The sequence below is a fragment of the Misgurnus anguillicaudatus genome, chromosome 13 (assembly GCF_027580225.2).
Source record: "Misgurnus anguillicaudatus chromosome 13, ASM2758022v2, whole genome shotgun sequence".
NCBI lineage: Eukaryota > Metazoa > Chordata > Actinopteri > Cypriniformes > Cobitidae > Misgurnus > Misgurnus anguillicaudatus.
The window spans coordinates 5362477-5385048 of record NC_073349.2 but is presented as its reverse complement, the minus strand read 5'-3'; the positions used below and the strand labels follow the sequence as shown (position 1 = coordinate 5385048).

General features: G+C 39.0%; 1 protein-coding gene across 1 annotated transcript; it reads left to right on the top strand.

Moving 5' to 3' along the window:
• The first annotated feature begins 1195 nt into the window (after positions 1-1195).
• On the top strand, positions 1196-11609 carry atp6ap1a (ATPase H+ transporting accessory protein 1a). The gene is made up of 10 exons (XM_073874890.1): positions 1196-1389; positions 1702-1828; positions 2166-2240; positions 2449-2639; positions 4411-4451; positions 4544-4631; positions 5704-5964; positions 7932-7982; positions 9872-10109; positions 10579-11609. The coding sequence occupies exons 1-10, from the start codon at positions 1205-1207 to the stop codon at positions 10786-10788; spliced, it is 1467 nt and encodes a 488-aa protein (XP_073730991.1). The 5' UTR covers positions 1196-1204; the 3' UTR covers positions 10789-11609.
• The last annotated feature ends 10963 nt before the right edge of the window (positions 11610-22572 follow it).

Below are 22572 nucleotides of genomic sequence, written 5' to 3'. Positions count from 1 at the left end.
GGACACCGAAGATTTATTTGACATGTTAAAAAAGTCTCGTGTAGAAACATGCATTGAAAAAGAAAAATGTAATTAAATGTTATTTATATAGCACTTTTCACAATTGTTTAATTGTTCCAAAGCTGCTTTACATTAATAAAAACAAGAGAAAACACAAAAAATTACTACAAAAGTAGCAAAGTACAGTGGCTCAGATTAAACCGTACTAGTTAGCGGAGTAATAATGTAACTTATAGAAGAAACATCTAATTTAAGCTAATATCAGCTGACTCCCAAGGGGTTGAATTTTTTGTAGATAAAGTTAAGGCGCTTTACATGACGAGGTTGATCCTTTTATGACACATTCAGACATCATAACTCATCATAAAACCTCAATGAAGACAATCATCATACTAATACATTATAAACCAATCAACTGCAATGCATGTTGGGAGTCATGAATGAGTTTAGTACTTTGTTGATACCCAGCATGCACTGCAGCATAAAGCTTTCTTTTGTTGATTGTCAGTCACCATTAATGATGTTAGAGATTCATTCAGTAGGTTAACATTTTGTGTATTTTCATAATTTTGAAAATAAAAGACATGCTTCCATCTAGCATTGTAATATAACACAACTTTTATACTAATACAGCACAGACAAGAACCATTATTTAGGTAAACCTACTTCAAATGAGTTACCTTTCTTCATAATATACGTTTTAAACCACAAATCAAAATTGACTTAGAAAAAGTATATTTTAAAGGATACTAAATAATGTTTTTTAGGAATATGCTTTCAGTGCATTGTTAATGATAACTATAAGCAAACAAATAAAGTAGGCCTATACCTTAAATATATTTTAAAATAAAGTTTTAATCAAAATACTTCATTGAAATTAAATTGCACAGAACTTTAACTTCAAGTATATTTTTCTAATATATATACTTTTAGAAAATATACTAAATTATAATTATTTTGAAGTATGTTAAAATTTTAATCGTAAAAAATAAGTGCAAATATGTAAGTATACTTCATACTATATTATAGTAAGATGTGATTTCTTTGTTAGTATGTTATGTACATGTACAACTGAAAAGTTAAATATACATGAAATAAAAAAATACAAATTGTTTTCTGAATTTGTGTTTAGATCAAAAATAGAAAAAAATAACACGATTAGACAAATTTTAATTTTTTCAAAGCTGACGGAAGATGTCCGGCGATGACGTCACGGCTTATTTCGCGGAAGATGGCCGGCGTTACGTCACGGCTCAGCCCGCGGAAGATGGCCGCTGCGAGGACGCTCTCCTGTAAAGGCAGCAGGATGATTTTGTTGGTTTTTCTGTGTGTTTTTGTGGCGGTGAAGAGCGATGATCAGGTGCCGCTGCTGGTGTGGACGAGTGAAGGGTAAATGACCGACATTTTATCACTGTCTGCGTTATAATCAAAATGTGATCGAGAGAAAGAGAGCGAGCTAGCTAGCGTTGGCTCGCTGCTAGCCAAACACGACGGTCGCTGTCCAGTACTGAAAACTCTCGAAGTAAAGCTCTTGATAATATATTATACTGTACCAGGATCAGTGTTTAATCACGGTGACTCAGACGTGTCTCGAGTTTATAATGCATGTAAAAAACTGCTGAGCTGCTTCAGAAGAAACCGTTGCGTTTAAACGATGTTGTATATTACAGATATTTATATTGTGATCATGTTAATCTGTAGGTTTGCACTGGCACCTGTGAATGCTCCGTCAGCCGGACACACAGTGTCAGAAAATGAGCTGGGATCATATTTGACAAGAGCCCTGAGCACTTCACCTCATAACCTATTGCTCTTCATGCAAGATAAGGTACAGACGCACACACATATCCCATACATAACCTGCATACATTCAGTAGATGCATGGCAAATCCATAATGTATTAGAAATAAAATAATGTCTCAATGTTGGAGACCACATTGAATATTTGAGATTCAAGTAATCGTGTAAAGTTTTAATAAAGAGAAAAATCATAAGCAGATTATTTTATGCTGTGATGTCAAAATACACACACTAACCACATATACAGTAGTAGTGATATATCAGTGAATATGATGGCTAAGTATTCTTTTCAGATATGCTGTTTATAAATAACATAAGGCTGTTACAGACAATGACCATCTAATTTATTGCATGATCTCATTCAGTTGAGCGTTGATGATTTCACAATGTATGGAGGAGTATTTGGAAACAAACAGGATAGCATCTTCCACAGTCTCGAGGTACGTGGATGTGAAGAATAGCTTTTACAAATGTTATTATTATGTTTAATAATGAAACTCTGTGAATCTTTCAAGATGCATTTTTTCTGTTAGTCCACATATTAATTCAGTGTTTAGTGTTTTGGTCTTTTTATACAATTATTTTGGACTGTTCTTCATCAGAGCAGCTGTACATTTTTCTAAGTTTGTCTGTTTTATTTTTTTGTAGGCAGCTCTCCGGTCGTCCTCCTCCTTGTGGTTGCCATCTGTATCATCGTCTGCTGCCGCTTCAGTTTCCACTTTGCTTCAGAATCACATTCAGACGTCTCCTCTCTACATGAACCCAGAAACCCTCGCTCAGCTGCGGCTCAATGCTTCTGTCGCCGCCCTGCTGGTGTTTCGCCTCCCTTACAGTGGCGGGTAAACTAGTTTTTCCTCTTTCACCTGGGTTAGATGCATGGAATACTAACCTATATTCAGGAATACTAACTTACTGTACAATATTTACAATAGTATAATGTACTGCTTGACTTGCTGTGTTGATGTCATGTTGTTGAACGTTGACAATGGACTATACTTGCACTGAGCTTCATGACCATTCATGAATATTTAAAATAGTTCAGCTCACTAGTTTAGGGTTAAATGTGCTGCAGGTTCCTATGAAAGCCCACCCAAAGTTAGAACTTAACAGAAGATTTGTAAGTGCTTTGCACTTTCACAGACACTAGAATCATTGATTCTATGCAGTTAAAGTGTCTCAGTACCAGCTGGTCCAATTAAATAAAATCTTCAGAATTCAAACACAATAAGGGTGTTTAGTGCTATTTGTCCAAAGGAGAATGCACTTTTTGTTAATACACTTTTTTGGTTAAAAAGTAGTTGTTGTAACATTTGAGTTTAAACCCATTTTGCACTTTTTTAAAATCTTTTTAAATATAATGAACTATTTTACTATTTTCTTTGACATTAAATCTGCTTTGTGTTCTGTGTGCTGTTTAACTCTTTCCCCGCCATTAACTGTTACAAGTTATCTCGTCAATTAAGAGAACATATTTGCATGAAAAAAACGTGTTCCTGATTAGTTATGATTATTTGTTATACTGCGATTATCCACTTATCCAATTTATATATGTTTTAATAATTGTTCTGAATCTTATCTCTAACAAAATTCCTTCACAAAAATGCCATTATTTCAGCTTTTTGCTAAAAAGTGAATTTTTGAAGAAAAATACCCACATTTCAGAGTTTATAAGCAGAGAAAAAATATAGATAGGACGAAGCATGTTTTCCCCGTTTTATTTGTTTATTGTTTGTTTGAAAGCAGAGGGTCTGTTTTTTAATTTGATATATTTGTATGTTTATGTATTTTTAGAAGAAAATTTTCCTGGAAGGCATTTTGTGAAACTTTTGTATAATCACCAAAAATGCTGCCGTGCAACTTTTCAAAAAAAAGGCAGCATGACGGAACAGCTACTTTATTTAAAATCAAATCCATTAACAACAACAAAATTATTTGTGTGTTATAAATGATTGTCGTTGAACATGAATGAGACAGAGAGCTAATGAAAAAATATAACAGTGGACGGCTAACTTTATTTACTAGTCCTGAGGTAAACACATGTCAAGTTAAAACCTGAAACAAGACGTATTGTCATGATGAACAGATGTCCGCGTGTGCTGAACGCTGTTACTGGAAACATCTGTAAAACTTGGATGTAATTGTGCAAGTAGTCCATTGTCATTTACTGTATATTTACTTTATTTCAGGGATTAGACTAGTCCTAGACTAAAATAAATGTAAGAGCTGTCCAAACTGGTAACATCTTGCACTGACATATCTAAAAATACATCAGTGCCCTTTGTTTTGCCTCAAAATGCACACAAGTAATATATTTAGTAAGGCATGTTTGTTAAAACTAGTTATATTTCATAAGAAAACTAAGGTGTAGTCCTGGCCTAAACTAATCCCTGTTCGGGAATCCACCCCTATATCTTTAACTTAGTTTTTATGTCAGTTTCTGCTGTTTTTAAAATTAAAAACTGTATCACTTGGGAAATGTATGGCATAAAGTAGCATTTAAGAGCGTAGATGTTCTAGTAATAATTGAAAAACAGCATTTCATAAAAAGAAATGTAAGATAAAGTTTTTAAACCTAGAGATATTGAAAAGTGAATACATGTCTTCCTGCAGGGCTGATATGATGTCTGCAAAAGAGGTTCTCAGTGGAAACGGTAGGTATCACATTCAAACAAACTACGCTTTGTATTGATCGCAGTTGACAAATAAAGTAAAGATAAATTGTATGTGATGTTGTCTATTGTAGATGAGGTGATCGGTCAGGTGATGAGCATCATGAAAGCTCAGTCTGTGCCGTATACCGCAGTGTTCACCGCACTCCAGCCGTCACGGGTAAGACGTCTCTACACACCCCTGAGCATTTACACACCATTGATCAAGATCTTTCATAGCAGTCATTTCATTTCACACTGATTGTATTTATATAATCAATAGAGACGCAGCGATAGGATATCTTCTGGATGATACTGATAGATCAACTATGGCTACGTCCAAAATTGTTAGATACCACAGATCCAACTTTAAATCTAACTCACTAGATCTCTCTCATGTCAGGGAAATATAACTCAGTCTGTTACTCAAAATAGTTAACTCTGTTGTGAGTTATATACACTGTGAAAAATTCATTGTTGCACTCAAATGTTTAAGTTCAACTTTCAACTTTCTTGACTAGTGAGAAGTTGCTATAAATTATAAAAATAAAGTTGAATTAGCTTAAAGTTATTTCATCTTTATTTTGATCATTTATAGCAACTTCTATACTTTAACGTGTATCCTTATTTTGTGTGTGTTTTTTACCTTGCTTGCAGTGTTTGTTACTGTTGTCCTCTAATGGACCTTGAGTCTAGAATAAATTAAGTACATATACACAAGGCTTGGGCCGGTTACCGGTTTTAAGGTATACCAAGGTTTTAAAGAGTTTAAAACCACTGAAACTTTCTGTGATACTGTATTCAAGGTATGAGCTGTGTTTACACAAAATGAATTAAATCATTAAGTCATATAATTGATTTAATATATATTAATTTTTTTGTTGTTGTTGAAATAATATTATAATTTAAAGGCTTTATTTTTACCTAGCATACATGTTGTATGTGGCTTCAAAATAAAATGTGTTGTGTCCAGTTGAAAAGTTGTTTGTATACACAGACATTTGAAAAATAACACATTTTAGTGTTGCAATGGCAATACAGCAAAACTGTAAAACCATAGTATTTTTGCTAAAGGTTATTATACCACCAAAGTCTCATACCTTTAAAGCCCTTCACGTTTAACAGAAAGCAAAGATGTTTTCCAAATCATCCTCAGCTGAAAGAGTTTTTGTATCTGACACTGAGGCTGAATTTTTCTGCTCTGAATGATGACTGTGTCAAGTAGAAAGTGATGTGATGAATGTTTGTTACGGGTGATGGAAGAGACATCACTGGCCGTTCAGTCTGTCGGGACGCGATCTCTCCTGCAGTCCCGGCGTGAAGAATCTTCAGCTTCATATCCACCGGTGGAGTTTAAGGAGAAGGGCTCAGCATGCATTCTAATGTGGGCAGAGAAACTGGCGGTCAGCCAATATCGTTCAGGAAAATGGGAAAGACACGATCTTACTTCTAAAACCTTTGGTGAAGGTGTGACGCCCAACCTAGATGGATCATTTTGCAATGAGACTCACTCACGGTAAATATATCCATTTGAGGAAAATAGCTTTAAAGTAACAAATCAATAATATGAAGTTTTTCACTCTACTCTTGCTTAAAGGCTTAGATGTAAATCTCACCTCTGTAATGACCGCTTTGCCTTTTTACCACTGAAATATACAATAGGGATGCACCGATATGGAAATTTTGGCCGATACCGATAACCGATAATTCCTTGTATTTGGGGGGGCCGATAACCGATATATATAGGCCGATAAATATTCATATTATTTTCACAATGAAAATCTCCCAGACCGTGGACATCTTGTCTTTGCGGTAGACTAGCATACTCTTCTTAAGCCCGCAACACGTGTCATCTTCGTGCTATGTCACAGAAAGCACCAATCAAAACTCCACATGGCCAGCAATGAGCAAGTGAAGTGGTTCAACAAACCAAAATAATCCATCATTTATCGGCTTTCATTTATCTGCCTAATTTTGCTATCAGACCGATAATATAAAAAATAAGCAGTTATCGGCCGATAACGATATGTCGGCCGAAATATCGTGCATCCCTAATATACAACAATGCATTGTTGCAAAGCAGCTTTACAGAAAGCACATTTTAAAACAAACAACAGAGACATAATGAGAAAACAAAACAGGAAAATAATGAAATGCAGAATAGATGGTATTATTGCAAATTGACAATAGTGATACTAACCCTACATATACTTGTCTGTAAGTTTGTCATTGACTGTTATAGTCATAGTGCTGTTAATGGCATAGTTCAGCCAAAAATTAAAACTTGGTCATTATTTATTACAAGGCTCTCTGAAATGCTTGATTCTGATCTGCAAAGTTCAATAGCACAATTTGCACGCTAAAGCAAGTTATTGTTTTTTTTTCTTGAATAACTGCAAACACATGAGTTGTAGTCGTACAGTTATTTCCATGACTGAGCTACGTACCTGTAGCTAAAGTTACACATTAACAACATAATGCCCACCCGCTGGCTGAATGTTTATGTGATTTTTAACTCAGAGTTCACATATTTCACTTTTGTAAAGTCTCTGTTTATAAAGATTAAGTTTTACTCACTGTATCATGATCATTGATCATTAAAATATTATTATATAGAAAAAGTGATATAAACAAAGAAAAAAAATGATGTTAGTCATGTCACAGTGAGCAAACCAAAGGTGACAGTGACAACCAAAAGTCCAATGGCAAAAAAATATCTGAAGTTGATTGGCTCTATTACAATTTCTAAATATAATATAGCAGCAATTAAGGAGTCAAGCCCAACAAGGGCACAGATAGACCAAAATGTAAGTTTGGAAAAGCAGTTTAAAACGAAGGATAAACCTTATAAGCAAAAATTTTTCACATGTTTCATATCTCAAGACCACTAGATGGCACTGTGACGAAGCCATGCATACACCTTGAAGTCATGGCAGTAATGACATGCAACATGATTCATGTCACTAAATAAAAGTTTTACGAAGACACAGCATAATATCCATTTTAGCTTGCGACGGCCAAAATGGCAAACAGAAAAACACTGGGTATACTATCGTTCATATCTTGAGATCAGATATGACAGTGCTGTGTCAAAACACCCTCGAGTCGAGACTGTATGGCATATACCAAGTTTCATGTCAATACACAAAAGTTTTGCAAAGATACAGCCTCACCTCCATTTTGAAATTCGTTGTTATGTATACAAGAAGAGATTGATCTAATGAGTCTCTGCAAACTTTATCACTAAAATATGACTGTAAATTAATATTTCAGTTAAAAGACCGAGGTGCTATATTTTAAGGTTTCTCACAAATACATGCTGTTGTTTCTATTTTTTATGTTTCAAATGCAAAAAAAACCACAACAATGCATCTCAGTGAATAAATAAATAAATGAAAGTTGATGAAGAAAAGTCAAAGTCCTATATGATTTCAGGCATTATGACTCTTTAACAGTGTTGTGTCTCATTCTCTTTAATAACAGACTGGTTCTGAACTATGAGGATGTGCTGAGTTTCCGTTCCTTCAAGCTCATGTAAGTCTCACACACACACACACACACACACACACACACACACACACACACACACACACACACACACACACAATAGAGATGCACCAATCAGCAACTGGCTGTTTTTTTTGTTTTGTTTAATCTTAGTTTCAGAAACAAAGCCATTATATAAATGTGTCTCTGAAGGGAACTGGCTTATATGGATGCTTATTTATGTCAACTTATTATTATTTAAAGCACGGGGGCTAAATTATGAAAGACTGGAGTATCGATAAGCTCCGCCCTTAGGGAGGAAAGATTCATATGTTATTGCTACATTCATTTTATCTTGCACATTTTATCTCACCAACCGTTTCTAATTTGCAAACAAATTAAGAAAGTTGTCTATGATAAAAATACAAGTGCAACATGAAAAAGGTTTATTTATTTCAAATGTTAATTCTGTTTCTAATTTGTTTATAAAAGTATCATTAAGAATAGCGTCAGTACTGGATCAATAAGCCGTATTAAGCAGTATGTGTAAGAGTAGTAATACCACGTGACTTAGAAAAAAAAATGAAACCAGATGCTTCAGGCTGTTCTGCCTGTTATCACACAAATGAACGTTTCATTCATGTACACTCACCTAAAGGATTATTAGGAACACCTGTTCAATTTCTCATTAATTCTCATTAACATGGCAGTTGCTTCAATGCATTTAGAGGTGTGATCCTGGTCAAGACAATCTCCTGAACTCCAAACTGAATGTCAGAATGGGAAAAAAGGTGATTTAAGCAATTTGGAGCGTGGCATGGTTGTTGGTGCCAGACGGGCTGGTCTGAGTATTTCACAATCTGCTCAGTTACTGGGCACAACCATTTCTAGGGTATACAACGAATGGTGTGAAAAAGAAAACCATCCAGTATGCGGCAGTCCAGTGGGCGAAAGTGCCTTGTTGATGCTAGAGGTCAGAGGAGAATGAGCCGACTGATTCAAGCTGATAGAAGAGCAATTTTGACTCAAATAACCACTCGTTACAACCGAGGTATGCAGCAAAGCATTTGTGAAGCCACAACACGCACAATCTTGAGGCGGATGGGCTACAACAGCAGAAGACCCCACCGGGTAACACTCATCTTCACAGCAAATCGGAAAAAGAGGCTACAATTTGCACAAGCTCACCAAAATTGGACAGTTGAAGACTGTAAAAATGTTGCCTGATCTGATAAGTCTGGATTTCTGTTGAGACATTCAGATGGTAGAGTCAGAATTTGGCGTAAACAGAATGAGAACATGAATCCATCATGCTTTGTTACCACTGTGCAGGCTGGTGGTGGTGGTGGTGTAATGGTGTGGGGGATGTTTTCTTTGCACACTTTAGGCCCCTTAGTGCCAATTGGGCATCGTTTAAATGCCACGGCCTAACTGAGCATTGTTTCTGACCATGTCCATCCCTTTATGACCACCATGTACTCATCCTCTGATGGCTACTTCCAGCAGGATAATCCACCATGTGATAAAGCTTGAATCATTTCAAATTGGTTTCTTGAACATGACAATGAGTTCACTGTACTAAAATGGCCCCCACAGTCACCAGATCTCAACCCAATAGAGCATCTTTGGGATGTGGTGGAACGGGAGCTTCATGCCCTGGATGTGCATCCCACAAATCTCCATCAACTGCAAGATGCTATCCTATCAATATGGGCACCTTGTTGAATCAATGCCACGTAGAATTGAGACAGTTCTGAAGGCGAAAGGGGGTCAAACACAGTATTCGTTTGGTGTTCCTAATAATCCTCTAGGTGATTGTATTTGTCTATTGCTTACACCAAGCAAAAAATCATGATTGGTGCATCCTTGACACTCATCGCCTATGTTTTAGTCAATGAGAGCTGATTGATCTTTGCTTTTACTCCATACCTTCACAGTTTTATTATGAATCAACGTCACTACAAGGTTTCTGCTCGCCGCTGGTTCACCATGGATCTGCTTCAGTTGGAATATGATGGGAAGAAGGCCTTGTTCAACGGCAGCCGTAACATCTACGCACCAGCCGAATACTCATACCGATGTGCATCTGTCAGCAGCTCACGCTACCCTCAACTGTTTCCACATTCAGAAAAGGACAACGCCAATGAGTGGCAGATCTCAATTGATGACTTACAGGTATCCAATCATTTCCAAACTATTCAAATTAAAGGCCAATGATGTTGGCGAAAGAAATTTGGGGGCTCTGGGTTTAAAAAAAAACCCTTTAGTACCATTGATTGTGCATACACATTTCATTTGCCAATTTCATTGGCCTTTTCTATAATAGCTCAGAAATTCCCATAAGTAAAGTGTCATTGGCACAACTTTGAGTGACGGACAGAAAGGTAACCAATTAATGATTAAAATATGAAATGCTAATGCTAACCGTTGGGAATTTTTACTGTGCAACCATTGAGCATGTCAGCCGTATTCATGATGTTAGCCAATAACTTTCACAATCCAGTCAAAACCTGATGGATGAAATAAAGTCATCTGCTTTATTTGTGGCACATTACAGAAGTGCTGCAGGTGTCTTTCAAACATCTTTCTATTGCGATACAGTGTGGTATGAATATAAACTAAGAATCTCTGTCATATGTTACAGATCCAGGGCTTTAACGTGGCCGGGAAGGATTTCTCTTACGCCAGTGACTGTGCCGGTTTCTTCACTCCTGGTATCTGGATGGGTCTCGTCACGTCTCTCCTCATGATGCTCGTGCTCACCTATGGCCTTCACATGATCATGCAGCTTCATACCATGGATCGCTTTGATGATCCCAAGGGTCCGGCCATCTCTGTGCCACAGACCGAATAAAGGGCACACGCACCATCAGTTTCTTTAGATTTTGTCTTATGTTACTTTTCACTTTGTCTTCTCCAGAATCACTGCTGTTTGTAAAAGACAAGGGAACCTGCTAGTTGAGGCATTATCTGTTGAAATGTGAATGTGTATTATGTTTGCATTGTTTGTTTATCAATATCAGACTATCAAGATATAATAAACTGCTTCCTATCAAAAAAGGTCTTTTAATGATCAGATTAGTTCACGGTAGCCTGTGATATATTTATTTGAACAGATCTGCGTTGAGTTAGACCAACTCCCCATTTTGATGAACATAAACATAAGCAAACATATACACACAAGACGCGCGTGCTATGATCCACACATCCATGTGATAAGTACTTAATAAAGAAACAGATTATTTTGAAGGTTAAAATATTGATAAAACTGCTTAATGTATATTTAGTGGTCTGTAACTGTAAATATGAGGAAAATGTATTGCTGTATTTATTGGATAAAATATTATTTATTTGTGTCGTGTATTTGTTCTGGAGTGTGTTTGCTGTAGTTCACATATGATAATGTTTCCCTGTTTGACTTTTGTGAGAATTTGTTGTATGACCATGAAGGAATTGTGAACTGTGTTTTGCTTTACTGAAGATCTGTTGTGCACTGTTTTAGCATTGTTCACCTGGCTGTCAGTATTTTATATTATATTACATTATATTATTATTACATTCAGCAGTGAGAATAAGAAACATGTGCTATTATATGATACTCTATGATTCATGTAAGAATACTTTAAAGATGTTTTGAATGTGTCTGTTTAATAAACACAATGAGGTGTAACATAAGTCTGCTTTTATTTAGATGATTTAAAAAAAATGTCAATTAAAATGATCATGCTGTCAATGGTAGAAGCATTAGACTTGAGGATTTCTCACAAATATGGGCTGTGTTTGGTCTTGTGCATTACTTCTCAAACTAAGCATGTTTTTTGTAAACTGTACATTACATGTTTTATATTCTCTGACACTTGGGACTTCTGGAGTGATGAAGTCTTTCTGTGTGCATCTTGACTTGGCAAATCATTTTGTATAAGCACACCTACAGTTTTGTCTATCTACCACCAGTAGAAACACTGAAAAATGATTGAGTTGTGCTACACTACTGTTTGCAGCTAGCGATGCATTCGTTGGTAAATGATGAGGATGGAGATTAATCTTTTAGTATGTTTTTTAACTTGCTGTTGACGCATCATTCTCACGGTCAGAGCAGCTCTCACACACACTGATGAACATGGAAACTGAGCTACGGTAACTCACTGAGGACAAACATCATCATTAACGCAAACGTGTTTTACATAGTAAACACTTTGGTGCCCTCTTGTGACCACTCACATATACAACATACACCTGAGGACACAAACATATTTAACAAAAAATATTTGCTTTTTAAAATATAAAAAGATGCCTCATCTAAAATTATGCTTTAGTGTGGCAGGTTTTGGTTCAGCCTAATGGAGGAAAAGAAAGACAAGAAGTAAGAAAGTATCTAAAGAGTATAAAGACTCTAAAGTATTACAGTTAAACGGCCAAATTAGAGATGTCTTTGACGAGAACGTACAAGTCTGGATATCAGAAACTAAAAGAGAAGCTACAGAAGTCAAAAGCCTCTTTCACACGCATACCTGTCAAGTTTTGGATTTGAAAATAAGGGGAATTTCTGGCGCCCACCGCGAGCAGTCCTACCAACCCAAACAAGCTCCAGTATTCATTACATTTTAAGACTGGTGCTATAGCCTAAATGACAACACAAAATGGTATATATAAGGGGTGTCAAACTCATTTTACGCTGAGGGCTGGATGGTAAATAATGGCACGATGTGTGAGGGCACATAAACAACCTAATTTATTAGCAAGAAAACTAGTGAAACACACAGCTCTGTAAAAACTACATTTCATAAGTCACACTCATACTGTACATACACACAAATTTGCATCTGTACAAAACCCACTGGCATTAGGTTGAAATGCCTTAATTTAACTTCTTTTGCATTATACCTTAATGGCAAAATTATTTATAATCCATTCACTTTTCTTTGTAATGAGAACAGTCATTTAGAAAATGAAAATGCTAAATGGGGCAGTGGCCCAAACCAAAAAGGGTGGTACTATTAGTATGGTTTTAATAAAGTATTATAAATATATGATGTTACTATATTACTAGCATTAACTTAGACGATTGATTACAAGTGAATATAATGGGAATTATAATAAATAACAAGAATTAAAGTGTGACAATAAATATTATGATTTATGCTGGCTTAATAAAGCTTTGAATTTATGTTTGCAATGTTGAACTGCCTTTAGCAGCCTCCCTTTCCGTTCTCTGTCTTTATTTTGTGAAGGCATTGGTGTTTTTTGGATTTTTTGTCTACAAAGTGTGCCAACAACAGCAAATTTAGTGTTTATATTAACTTAGATCTGATCGGGAACATTAAATCCATTAGACAAGCGATAATGTGGTTATTTTGTTGTTGTTTGCTTGCTAAGTTGTTAGCACAGCAAATCATTACCGGAAGAAATACTTCCAAAATAGTAATTCTGCGGTTTAACAACTGATATAATCAGTGGTGTAGTCTAGATTTTTGTAGTGAGTATACTGTGATTTTTCCCTCTCACCCTTATGCTAACTCGTCCCAGCGCAACGCACCACCACCCTCACAGATGCATACAGTATGGATCTTCATGTAACAGAGCATTCTGAAAGTGTACTCATAAACACATAAACTGAATGTGTTATCAACATGTCAGTTTATTATAAGAAAAAAAAAGAGTTTAACAGTCAATGGGTTTACAGCTGGGGAAACTGGACTGATTTTTAGACTGGTTTAGTGTTAATCAACATCTAACTCGGGGCCAAAACTTACTCAACTGTTAATTATAATTAAAAAACTGTTTACAATCTTCAATCCGTGGCTAACACATGCATAACTATTGATAACATTACCATGTGTAATTTAATGGTGTAAATGTTTTTAATTAATACACATTTAAGATGACCATGAATTAACTCTAATACAGCAAATTCTAATAATTAAATTTGCATAGTCATTGATATAAAAAGCTTATTTTTTGCATATAATACAAGCATTGTCTAAAAATGAAAATAGGCTTTTACTTAAGTATTATTACAAGACCATCATGTAGCCTAGACACCAAAACCAAGTGAAGAAAATTATCTCTTTAATTTGCAAGTCTGAACTGAACATCAACGCAGACATGAATTTCCTCACAGAAGTTTAAGATCATATATCATAGAAGTTTAAGATATATAAGATCATATCTTGAGTAAGGGATAATGTAGAGGCAGCCGGTAGTTATTGGGAAATAAGCCCCGACAGTGTGATCAGGACCCGACGCGAAGCGGAGGGTCTTGTATCACACTGAAGGGGCTTATTTCCCAACAACTACCGGCTGCCTCTACATTATCCCGCTTATTACACGGCTACTTGCCACATAAGAAAAAAAACTGGACATGAATATGAATTTGAAACGTTTTATTGGCATATTTGTTTTAAATTAACATTTTTATCCTTCCGCGAAACTTTGCACAGATGCATAAAATGATCGTAATACCTTATTAAGATCCTCTGCTTCATACTTGTCTGTCTCCATTTTTTCTCTTTTAGCCAGTCTTTGAGAAGTTTTAATGCCCATTCTGTATTTTTTGTGTGATGGCTTCGTAGCTGTCATGCTCTATTTTGTCAAGTTCAGTCTTAGTAAGCTGTCTGTGTCTTGTCGTGGTTGTCGAGTGTTTGTCACAAGATGGCGCCAAACAGACAGCAATCTTTATTGATCTTTATTGGCGCGGAGCGATTTTACTTGTGCAAGTAGTACCGGCTATGCGTTATTATTTTGGAGCGGTTATTATTTGAAAAGAACGAACCTGCAAATGTCTCAGCTGACCAATCAGAATCAAGCATTCCAGAGAGCCGTGTAATAAACGTAGATATATAAATGAACTGTCGTTCACTTCTCCAGGGACTGTTTGTTTACAGTGTCACGTGAGCAGCTACGCTGCAGGTTCGACTTCATTTTGCGCTAAGCAGACCTCTTGGTGATGTCAAAGTACCGCGAGAGCGATTCAAAGCAGATTTCTCCATGTGATAACTGGCATCGCTCTCGCGGTACTTTGTTGTCACTCGCCTGTGGGTTCTTGTGGCGCCACAGCAGTCTGCTCCCCAGTCACTCTAGCGCCGCTATAGTAATTTGATTTCATACGCCGATCGGATCGCGCAGTTCGGCAGGAAGTCATCAAATATATAGCTTATGTATATCCAATAAACCCGCTAAAGTAGCAAGTGTAGCATGCTAATGGTTAGTGCTTCACATCTAAATTATGACTAAAAGTTTGAAATGTCACAAAACCATGCTGTTACGCATCCTGACGCTATTTTTAGTGGGTATACGGAAATCCTTGACAATTTCTAGTGGGTATACGGCGTAGTCCTGCGTATCACGTAGACTACACCACTGGATATAATGTAATAAATCTACCTGTTAATGCAACAAACTTCAGAAACTTTCGTCTTCGCTCTTCAGGCAAAGCGTGGACACAGAGATGCTGCGGAGCGGGCGGGAAAACACAAAGTGGATTAGCGGAATCTGTGGATTTTTTTGCGTGAGGCTAGTGACTGTAATATTCATGTAAGAACTGAATATTTACGACACTGATTTACGGCATGAGGGAAGTGGTGAGGAGACTGGTCGCTTGGCGGCAGTCATATGTCACATGTAAATACTGCTGCACGGTTATCAGTAAAGCTCCAAGTTTATTCAATACTCTCTGTACGTCTCCTTATTTCAAACTGCACGTCCAGTGCAACATCGTTATAACATAACGAATAATAAGACATGGTGTCAGAAGAAAAGTAAAAAAATGGATTTTGCAGGAGTACCATCGCCGCACATGAATTGGGAATCGTCTAACTTACCAGATGCATGGCGTAAGTTCAGACAGCATGCAGAGCTCATGTTCGCGGGTCCGTTAAAGAAACGGGGTGAAGACGAAAAATGCAGTTATTTACTCCTGTGGATAGGAGAGAAAGGAAGAGATATCTTCAACACCTGGACGCTGACAACAGATGAAGCAAAGGTACTGCAAAAATATTACGACAAATACGAAGCGTATGTGATGCCCAAAACGAACACAATCTTCGCCAGATATAAATTTCATGAGCGAATTCAAGGAGCCACCGAAACTTTTGAGCAATTTGTGACAGAACTAAGGCTGTTAGTGAAAGACTGTGCTTATGCAGACAGCGAGGAAATGGTCAGAGATCGCATCGTGTTTGGCATTCACTCTCCGCGAGTGCGAGAGAAGCTTCTGAGCGTCGGCTCTGAGTTAACGCTAGACAAGGCCATGGATATAGCCAGATCACACGAAATTGCACAAGCTCAGCTCAAAACGTTTGCAAACAGCCCCCACGATCAAGTAGTGCACGCAGTCAACACACGGAAAGAGTCACATAAGCGAACAGTAAAAGCCTTACATCGGAGCAGCAATGACGTTGCGGAGCGCGACAAAACTTGTGGTTACTGTGGCAACCAGGCTCACAGTGCTTCAAATAAATGCCCTGCAAGAGGTAAACAATGTGCCAAATGCGGGAAGCGCAACCACTTCGCTAAAGTGTGTCGCTCTGCTTACAAAAGGAACGTTCATGCAGTGGGCAAAGAGGCTTTGTGTGATGAGGAAGACACACAATCAGAGTTTTTCGTGGACGCAGTTTTGAAAAAGTCATGTGACACGGAACAAGCGTTTGCAGACATACAGCTTGGAAATGAAAAAACTGAAGTTAGCTTCAAATTGGACACTGAAGCACAGGTAAATGTCATTCCACTACACACATTTAATAAGCTGCAAGCCCAGTGCAAGCTCACACCTTCAAAACATCGCCTCACTGGATATGGTGGTCAAATGCTCACAGTTAAAGGGACATGTACGTTATCGTGCAGATACAAAGACAGAGAAACACTGATGGACTTTTACATAGTCAGCACGCAAGCACCGCCTGTGTTAGGTCTAAAAGCATGTCTGGACCTGGACTTAATTAAGCTAGTGCTCTCAGTGAATGCATCAACGGAAGAAAAGTCCATCATGGAGGAATATGCAGATGTATTCGATGGCATTGGATTATTTCCAGGGGAGTGCACAATTCACCTAAAACCCGATGCAACTCCAGTCGTTTATCCACCGAGAAGGATACCTCTGGCTCTACGTGGCCGCCTGAAAGAAGAGCTGCAAAATATGGAAAAACAAGGAGTCATCGTCAAAGTAACAGAACCCACTGACTGGGTAAATGCACTTGTGGTCGTGGAAAAACCGAGAACCGGCAAACTCAGAATATGCTTGGATCCCCGCGACCTCAATAAAGCCATTAAACGTCCGCACTACCCCTTGCCAACAATAGAAGACATCACGCCCAAGCTAACTGGTGCAAAACACTTCAGTGTTTTAGATGCCCGTTCAGGGTACTGGGCAATAAAACTAACAGAGGAGTCTTCCAAGTTGACGACATTCAACACTGTATTTGGACGATACAGATTTCGGCGTCTTCCGTTTGGCATAATTTCAGCTCAGGATGAATTTCAGCGCAAAATCGACGAGACATATGAAGGTCTAAGCGGTGTTGTTGCGATCGTCGATGATATTCTGGTTTACGGACGAACCCAAAAGGAACATGACGACAATTTACACGCAATGTTGCAAAGGTCTCGCGAGAAAGGCGTAAAGCTCAACCCTGAGAAAAGTATTGTGAGTGCTACTGAAGTTCGCTATTTCGGTCACTGCTTATCTGCTGAAGGAGTCAAGCCAGACCCTGAAAAGGTCTCAGCAATCAAGCACATGGAGCCACCAAAGAACAAAGCGGAACTTGAAACAGTCCTGGGAATGGTAAATTACCTGTCCAAGTTCGCACCCTGCTTATCGGACATTAATGCACCGCTTTGGCAGCTCCTCAAACAGTCCAGCGAGTTCATATGGGATTCCCAGCACGATGCAGCATTCAAAAAAATGAAAGATCTCATAACTACAGAACCGGGACCAGTTCTTGCATACTATGACCCACAGAAAGATCTGCACCTTCAAGTGGACGCATCGAAATACGGTCTCGGTGCAGTTCTGCTGCAGGACGGGAAGCCACTCAGCTATGCGTCAAGGTCACTGACTGACTGTGAAGTTAGCTATGCTCAAATAGAGAAGGAGCTCTATGCGGTCTTATTCGGCTGTAAGCGCTTTCATCAGTACGTATATGGTCGAAATGTCATAGTGGAGTCTGATCACAAGCCACTTGAATCAGTGATGAAAAAACCACTAGCTGCAGCTCCGCCGCGGCTCCAAAGAATGATCTTACAGCTCCAGAAATACGATATCACCATCACACACCGGCCAGGAAAGGAGATTCCGGTGGCGGACACTCTCTCCAGGAAGTTCATCGAGACAGAGCACGACAATCTGAGCGAAGGAATGGACATGCAAGTTCACATGGTTTACAAAAGCTTACCTGTCAGTGATGAAAAGCTCCTACAGATCCGTGCTGAGACTGAGTCAGACAGCCAGCTTGTCCAGCTTAGACAGGCGATTCTGGATGGATGGCCTGGGGAAAGGAGAAAATGCCCCGCAGACATCAGTGACTTCTGGAATTTTCGAGATGAACTGTCACTGACAAATGGAATCATTCTTAAAGGTGAGAAGATAGTCATACCCACCTCACTTAGACAAGACATGCTCACACGCATTCACATCGGTCACATGGGCATAGAAAAATCAAAGCAAAGAGCACGAGATGTGTTATTCTGGCCAGGAATGTGCAAACAGATAGAGCGCATGATTGAGAGATGTGATACTTGCCTGGAGCGACGTTGCTCAAACACCAAGGAGCCCATGATTCCCCACGAGATACCAACCAGACCATGGCAGGTGATAGCCTCCGACCTCCTTACCTGGAACAACGAGGAATACATGGTTACAGTAGACTATTATAGCCGTTTTTTCGAACTGGACAAACTTCACACCACAACAGCCGCTACCGTCATCAGCAAACTCAAAGCCATTTTCGCGAGACACGGCATTCCAGAGAAAGTCGTCTCCGACAACGGTCCACAATTTCGAGGCAAGGAGTTTGAGGACTTTGCCAAGACATGGGGTTTCACACACACCACCACCAGTCCCCACTACCCCCAGAGTAATGGCTTGGCTGAGAAGACTGTGCAGATCGCAAAATCGATCCTGACAAAAGCCAGGATGGACCGGAGAGATCCCTATATTAGTCTACTGGAATATAGGAACACACCTGTCGACAACTTCAAATCGCCTGCCCAGCTCCTCATGAGTCGCAGGCTGCGTTCCATTCTGCCAAACACCAACAAGCAGCTTCTGCCTAAAACCGTCAGTTTCACAGAGGCACGCTCCAGAAGAGTGGAACAGCAGCGGCGTCAGAAGAAGTACTATGATCGTTCGACTCGTCCGCTATCACAGCTTTACACTGGACAGTCTGTTCGCATGCAGGAGCATGGCCTATGGAGGCCAGCTGTTGTTGTCCACCCTGCCAATTCTCAAAGATCCTACCATGTTTGTACCCCAGATGGTCGGATGTATCGCAGAAACCGTCGTCATCTCCTCCACACAAAAGCTTCCACAGAGCCTGTGGAGAACGCTGCCGTTTCTGCAAACATAAAGGAAAAGCAAGACAGCGAAGCTTCATCTATACCTCAGGTATGCCCTGAAGTATCAACACAACGTTCAATTGACAGTGAAATCCATCCCATACAATATCATACCAGATCAGGTCGAGCAGTACGACCTAGAGCAATTCTTGACTTGTGATTTGTGATTCGTCTGGGGTGTAGGCGGATCGCTGCCCCTATGAGAAAAGGAACCTAAGATCTGGTATGAGCTGTCTAAAGAAAAAAAAAATTGCAGACATTTTGTTCAGACATGTTGAATGTTCAATTCAGTTGCATAATGTGATACATGAAGTGTCAGAAATGTTGAGATGTTTCGTGAAATGCAGCAAACTCTGTGTTTATGTTATAGTAATGTTTGGAGTATGTATGCTGTATATAATTTATATGAATAATGTTTTCTTTGTTTTTATTAAAAGAAAGGGGATGTAATATTCATGTAAGAACTGAATATTTACGACACTGATTTACGGCATGAGGGAAGTGGTGAGGAGACTGGTCGCTTGGCGGCAGTCATATGTCACATGTAAATACTGCTGCACGGTTATCAGTAAAGCTCCAAGTTTATTCAATACTCTCTGTACGTCTCCTTATTTCAAACTGCACGTCCAGTGCAACATCGTTATAACATAACGAATAATAAGACAGTGACAGAGCTCAGATTGGGAATGTTTTTATTACTCCGCCCGGGCATTATTATTTTTGTAATAACGGAGGTAAAAATACGGGAGATTTACGGGAAAATACTAATACTGGAGGACGGCGGGAAAGGAGGGTAAAATACGGGACTTTCCCAGCCAAAACGGGATACTTGACAGGTATGCACACGGTAATTTCGGTAAATTGCCATGAATTTAACAGAATAAATTTACCATTAAATATACAAAAATATGCTATTTGCACACGCAGTGACATTCCGTTTTTTTATTTTATATTATTCAAACATCAGTATCAAAATACCGTTTAACTCGGAGAGAAAGTGGAAGTTACCTGTAGCACAGAGAGCTCGGTGTTGTTGTTGTTGTTTTTTGGCGAGCTCCGTGATGTATTTGTAAACAGTGTCAGGTTATGACAGTCTGTATTTTGTTGTTTTCATATCTGTGGCAAATGCTGACGGTCGCGAAGTTGCTCGTGACCAAACAACATTGCATTAGGCGACGTAAAACGGAACCTGCATCTTAAACAAGTTACTTTTTGCACATTAGGCTTCACAGAGGGTGTGTTAAGGACGTCGGCAATTGGGCAAATAGATGGTAAGCTGTTTTAAACAACTTTGGTGAAAAAATGTGATTGTTAACTTAAGGTGTGCTAGACTTTTAATCAGGTGTGTGTGTGTGTGTGTGTGTGTGTGTGTGTGTGTGTGTGTGTGTGTGTGTGTGTGTGTGTGTGTGTGTGTGCGCGTGTGGAAGCTTTTTTTATTGAATCAATCATATTCAACAATTTTTTACATTAGCCTGCGGATGAAAGAAAAAAGAAGGGATTTTTAAAAAATAAAAACACGAAAATGCTTATATACATTAATACATTTACCAGCTTTCTTGTTTATCAGATTATAAATAAAACGTATACATTTTAGGTATTTCTTAACTTCATATAGCAAAATTTGGAATAATGGTTTATAATCACCTGTTGCCAACAAAAGTAACAAATTAACCAGAAAAATTCCTTATGTAATGACATGTCGTAAGAGAAAAAACGAATAAAAATATTTTCAAAGCAAAGTTGAAAGCTGGGCAAAATATGAATTCTAACAAAAGAGCACAAATCTAACCAATTTTTTTTTTTTTTTTGAATCAGCACAACTCCAAAACAAATGAAAAAAAAATGTTTCTTTATGTTGACCACATAAAATGTCAATGTGACAATTAACTCTGTTTACAAGGAAGTATTTGCTGGGGTAATATTTAAAAATGAGTTTAAAAGATCTCTTTTACTTTATTTGTTAATAAATATTTATGAAGTAATTTCCAAATTCTATGCCAGATCAAACTATCAACACGGCTATTCCGAAAAGTTATAATGGGAGGTCTAGATACAACATCCCTTTGAAAAAGAGCCTGAACCTGTTGATTATTGTGTTCAACAGAGGATGAAGGAAAGCAAATTTGACCAATAGCAGTGTCAACGGGATTTAAAGCAACACTATGTAGTTTCCATGTAAAAATGACTAACAGCTCCCCCATGTGGTTGAAAAGCGCAACAGTGCCTGGTATCAGACACTCTTCTGCAGGCAGGGGGAGGGGCGGGGCTGTGTTTCCTACATTCCACCGCCACTTTCAGAGTGTGCTTGTAGCAGCTAGGAGGCTGCTCAGGTGTCACGGCTAGTATTTATTTGGAGCCTTGCGTTTGCGTCCTGTCATTACAACCCTGTCGTGACAGAATAATCCGGCCAAACTGGACGCAGCGGTTTCACGGAGGGCGGCTCCCCCAGGAGTTTTGTCGAGGGAGTAGTGACATCGGGGTTCATTCCCCATCAGCCCCGATGTCTCTTGGGGACCACCGTGAGCGATCGCTCGCTCCTGCGGACCTGCGGGAGGAGGATCGGCCCAGGCGGTTGAGTCTTCGTCGACGGTCCCTCGGAGGACCACCATCCTGCTCGCAGGGGGATCCGGAACGGACCACGCCCGATCATTTCCCCGGGGTGGCTACCGAGGGAGGGTCTCCGTTTTCGCGAGGGGATGGGAGATGACTTCCGGGGGCATCTGATCGTCGACGATTCCCAGAAGGGGGGTAATTCGTCTGCCTTGGTTCTCGAAGCGATCGCTCCGGTTCTCCTGATGCAGTCTGGCCAACCGTCCTGTTGGTCTCATCCCGGCGGCTGCCGGCTTCGCCAGGGTCCCCAAGCCCTCCACCCCTCCCTTGGACTCTCGCTACCAGACTTTGTTTTTGTTTTGTGTTTTTGTGAGTGTCTGGTAGCCACTCGTAGAGGGAGGGGTTATGTCACGGCTAGTCCGTGACATGTTTTGTGTATTGCACTGATCCGTCTCACCTGGACTCTCATTGACTCATTACGCCAATACACCACACCTGTCTTATTTTTAATTGTCTTTGTATTTATATGCCTTGTTTC

What these genes read in the sequence shown, in the direction of transcription:
- atp6ap1a (XM_073874890.1), top strand. Translation starts at nt 1,205, where the DNA reads ATGACGTCACGGCTTATTTCGCGGAAGATGGCCGGCGTTACGTCACGG. An exon ending in GCACTCCAGCCGTCACGGGT is followed by an intron (nt 4,632 to 5,703) that starts AAGACGTCTCTA and finishes TTTGTTACGGGT; the next exon opens with GATGGAAGAGACATCACTGG. An exon ending in TTCCGTTCCTTCAAGCTCAT is followed by an intron (nt 7,983 to 9,871) that starts GTAAGTCTCACA and finishes ATACCTTCACAG; the next exon opens with TTTTATTATGAATCAACGTC.